This window comes from Cololabis saira, chromosome 3 (genome assembly GCF_033807715.1).
Source record: "Cololabis saira isolate AMF1-May2022 chromosome 3, fColSai1.1, whole genome shotgun sequence".
Taxonomy (NCBI): domain Eukaryota; kingdom Metazoa; phylum Chordata; class Actinopteri; order Beloniformes; family Belonidae; genus Cololabis; species Cololabis saira.
In genome coordinates, this window is record NC_084589.1 from 48,985,720 (window position 1) to 48,990,488 (window position 4,769).

The following is a 4,769-nucleotide window of genomic DNA, read 5'->3' on the forward strand; positions in this document are numbered from 1 at the left end:
CCATCTCTGTTGCTGCCTCTGCAGAGGGTTACAAAAATGAAAAATGATTTATAGCTTATTCATTTTATGTCAGACATATGGATTTATTTTGTCTAGTTGTCAGAATAATCACATTATTGGTTCCATCTTATGTTATTTGCAAATATAATCATGACTACTTTCATTAAACTGTGTTTTAGGTACTTTGATTTATAAACAGTCACACCGGGTTCATTTTGACCCAGGAAAACAGCTGTGATTGGTTTAAATCAGTATTCTGATTAAACCTGATCAGTGTGTTATAATATAAACGCATTTTCATTGAAGTCAGACAATAATGCCCAAAAAAGTACTGTAAAGTTGGAACGCAGTTGGATAATAACACATTTAACACAGAATTAGGTTATAATTTATGTAATGTGTTATTGGTAGTCAAACCTAACACACCTAACCCCTCACCCCCGCCCGCTTGACGGTTAAATGTAAATGTACAAGTAAATCGTTATTTAGCAAAAGCTTTTATCAAAGGCGACGTGCATAACATACAGAACAAAACATTCTTTGAACAAAGGCAACAAGTTAGCAACTCACGTTATTTTGATCTGCTCCAGTGACTCCGTCCCCCTTTCACTTCCAGGTGAACCCCCCCCAGAGGAAATTCTCGAGCATGTGCAGACTGCAATATCCGATCCCCCGTATACATCACGTTAACAACCCGATTGCGAACGGGGTTATCTAGGTGTTGCAACCTGATTACTAAATGTCCGACATAAGTCCGAAGTAGATCGGGTTCAGGTGTTTACATGCAGTTTAAAAGTCCGAACGATGTCTTATACGATCAGAAACCCGATTAAACTGCTGAATGTAAACGTAGTGAGTGAGTCGGTGAGGTGCTCAAACTCGCAGTGTTTCTCTTTGTTTTTTAAATCAGTCACATATGCAGCAACAAACTCTGATATTCCTTGCACTTGAATAAAGAACAGGTGCCTCAAATACGTCACATTTTTCCTTGGCTCACAATGTCGGCTGAAAAGTTCTTTCAATGTATCATAGTCATCTACGTCTTCATCAAAGTTGAAAGTGTTGTATACCTTTTAATTGCTTCGTCCCCGGCCACATGTAGGAACGTGGCTCTTTTCACTGCATCAGACTTTTCGTCGATTCCACTGGCGACAAGAAACAGTTCAAATCTCTGGATCCGGACTCCAATTTTCTGCTAGGTTTCCTACAGTCACAGTGCCGCCTAATGGTCACACAGAGTAATGCACTTGTTTTCAAATATACTACATAGCTGAAAGGGAAGACAGAAGGTTCAGGACAAACTTTAAACCTCACAAAATGACCAAACAATCAACAGTGGGAAACACTTTTGACTTGTTAAAATCCTGTCTTTTTACAATTCCAGAACTCCCACAAGAAAATGTTTGTAAGGTGGAGGAGGACGGGGTTTTCAGTGACCAGCACCTGGATAACCTGGAGAGGAGCTGCAGCCCGGACCAGGAGGAACCAGGGCATCCACAGACTACAGAACTGGAGGAAGACTCCAGCGGTCAGGAGATGAAGCACGAGGATGTAGAGGTGGATGTCTCATTGGTCAATCTCACTGATGTGAAAGTTGAAAATGGTGAAACAGGACCAAACTGTGGCCAGCTGCTGTTGCACACTTCTATTGTTTTGATTCAAAACAAAGATGAAGAAGGGAGTGAAAGTTTATGCTCAGACTCCAGTAAAACTGCAGATCCGGAGCCAATGAGACGACACGGTGACCACGAAGATGCTGCTGTCCCGTCAGACAGCAACTGTAAATCAAAGCCGACCAGGACCCACACGGGGAAGAAGGTGTTTTCTTGCAGCACTTGCAGGAAAGAGTTCAGTAAAAGTTGTAATTTAATGGATCACGTGAAGATCCACACTGGCAAAAGGCCGTACCTGTGCAACACCTGCGACAAAACCTTTACTTATTTATCATGTCTTAAACGGCACATAACCATGCACACGGGCGAGAAGCCCTACATGTGCAAAACATGTGGAAAAAGTTTCAGGCTACATTCCCACCTGGTGAATCACTCGAGGACCCACATGGACGAGAAGCCCTACATCTGCAAAACATGTGGAAAAAGTTACAGAGAACGTTCCCACCTGGTGATTCACAGAAGGACCCACATCGGCGAAAGGCCGTACCTGTGCAACACCTGCGGAAAAACCTTTACTAAATCAACACAGCTTAAACGCCACATAACCACGCACACGGGCGAGAAGCCCTACATCTGCAAAACATGTGGAAAAGGTTACGCGGAACGTTCCAACCTGGTGGTTCACTCGAGGACCCACACAGGCGAAAAGCCGTACCTGTGCAACACCTGCGGCAAAACCTTTACCAATTCATCAGCTCTTAAAGGCCACATATCCACGCATACAGGTGAGAAGCCCTACATCTGCAAAACATGTGGAAAAAGTTACACAGCTCATTCCAGCCTAAGGGTTCACTCGAGGACCCACACAGGCGAAAAGCCGTACCTGTGCAACACCTGCGGCAAAACCTTTAATAAATCATCACATCTTAAAGGCCACATATACACGCACACGGGCGAGAAGCCCTACATCTGCAAAATATGTGGAAAGAGTTACATGCAAAATTCCAGCCTGGTGATTCACTCGAGGACCCACACCGGCGAAAAGCCGTACCTGTGCAGCACCTGTGGAAAAACCTTTACTAATCCAACAGCTCTTAAAAGCCACATATCCACGCACACGGGCGAGAAGCCCTACATCTGCAAAACATGTGGAAAAGGTTACGCAGAACGTTCCAAACTGGTGGTTCACTCGAGGACCCACACTGGCGAAAAGCCGTACCTGTGTAACACCTGCGGAAAAACCTTTACTGGATCGACAACTCTTAAACGGCACATAACCATCCACACGGGCGAGAAGCCCTACATCTGCAAAACATGTGGAAAACGTTACAGGGTACATTCCCACCTGGTGGTTCACTCGAGGACCCACACTGGCGAAAGGCCGTACTTGTGCAACACCTGCAGCAAAACCTTTACTAGTTTATCAGATCTTAAACGCCACATAACCACACACACGGGCGAGAAGAGATATTTGTGCAAGACGTGCAACAAAGGTTTTAGCCGCAGAATTGATTTGCTGAGTCACATGAAAAATCACCCGGAGGAGAAGTCTGGTGACTCGTGACAAATGAAGCTCATGTTGTCGTCTTCCGGGGGCAGCTGTCCACTCCTGTCTGACCCACAAAAGAAGAGACCCGCAGAAGTCCAACCACCACCTCCTGTGGCTGATGAGCCTAATCCCCTCCCCACAAGGGTTGCAGGTTCAACCCGGATTTATGCTTCTCCGTCAACTTGACGCAGAGTGAACCATGTGGTTGTGTACTTTTAAAGTTCTGCATTGAGTTTGTTTGAATCCCTGTTCCTTCTTAAAATCGTATTATTTGTTGCTGCTGATAATTTTCCGTCTCCACGGTGCAAATAAAGAGCTGTTAGTATGTGGGTGATTATCTGAATTCGGTGCCCTTTGGGTTGTCTTGGTTTTGAAAAAAATACTACAAATAATCATATTTCTGAACATTGCATCTGATAAAGGACTATCTGAACCTTTGAGAAATTACCTCTGTCCACCTCAGACTTGAAATCCCAAACATTATTAGCAAATTCTTTGTCACCCGAGTTGTTTTGAATTCAACCCCGTAACGGTCAACTCGATATCTGTGTGAATACTAAAGTAAAACATGTTCAAAATATTTATTGCAGATTATTGGTAATTATCTGTCCCTTGTTTAGAATAACTCATTGTGAGTAGATTTTGTTTTATTTTTAACATTCATAATTTGACTGAGAAGTAGGATTTGACAACTTCATGTAAAAACAGTGTTTGTATTTCAGAAAAATATGCATCAACAGTAAGAAATGGTTTGGCTCCCATATATTTTCTTGGTGTCTCTTACATTCTACATACAATCCAGAAACAATTGATTTAATATTTATGTTTTATTATACAAACAAATTATAAAATGTATGAAATAACAGGGTTGAACTCACTGTAACAGGGTTGAAGGGACATTGAATATTTCCATAGGGTCTACAGATTAATACACCTATGAGGGAACAATTGAGAGAACAAACACATCAATTAAATGAACAGTATTCAAAATAACATGTCCAAGTGTCCTCTTAAAAAACACCATATAATTTTATTTATTTTATTTTATTGGTTTAGTTGATAGGGACAATGCAGTTTAAACATACTTTCAGTACAATGACAGCAACTTATGTTCTGCACAAAGAGTTTATAGCTATTGCTAATTTGCAACTCCTGTCCCTAGTTGGGCTTTTCTAACAATAAAATACAACAATATCTAGGACCTATAATACAAAATATAAAATTACATCTATTTAAAAACAATCACAAAATAAACAGTCACATAATCCCACAATCTCCACACATCATACACATACTCCCTCACTCATTCACTCCCTCTCAACACGCATCACAACACACACAGTAACAACATTTCAAAAGTGGGTACAATCCTGTTGTGTTTTCAGCCATTGTAACAAAATGCTGTAAAAAAACAGTCAAATTCTGACAGTAGCATACTGTTTCTCATTAAAACGGTAATATACTGTAGAAAACAATGCATTCTGGGCAATATCGACGGGCAGTTTGCCGTTTCCCATAAAATACTGTAATATACCGTAAATAGCGTTGCATTCTGGGAGTGATGTTTGAATCAACAGAACGCTACTGCATTTCTAGAGGAGACATGC

General features: G+C 41.6%; 1 protein-coding gene across 1 annotated transcript; it reads left to right on the forward strand.

Moving 5' to 3' along the window:
• The first annotated feature begins 1,717 nt into the window (after window positions 1-1,717).
• On the forward strand, window positions 1,718-3,986 carry LOC133440403 (zinc finger protein 883-like). The gene has a single exon (XM_061717663.1). The coding sequence runs from the start codon at window positions 1,729-1,731 to the stop codon at window positions 3,175-3,177; it is 1,449 nt and encodes a 482-aa protein (XP_061573647.1). The 5' UTR covers window positions 1,718-1,728; the 3' UTR covers window positions 3,178-3,986.
• The last annotated feature ends 783 nt before the right edge of the window (window positions 3,987-4,769 follow it).

What these genes read in the sequence shown, in the direction of transcription:
- LOC133440403 (XM_061717663.1), top strand. Translation starts at nt 1,729, where the DNA reads ATGAGACGACACGGTGACCACGAAGATGCTGCTGTCCCGTCAGACAGC.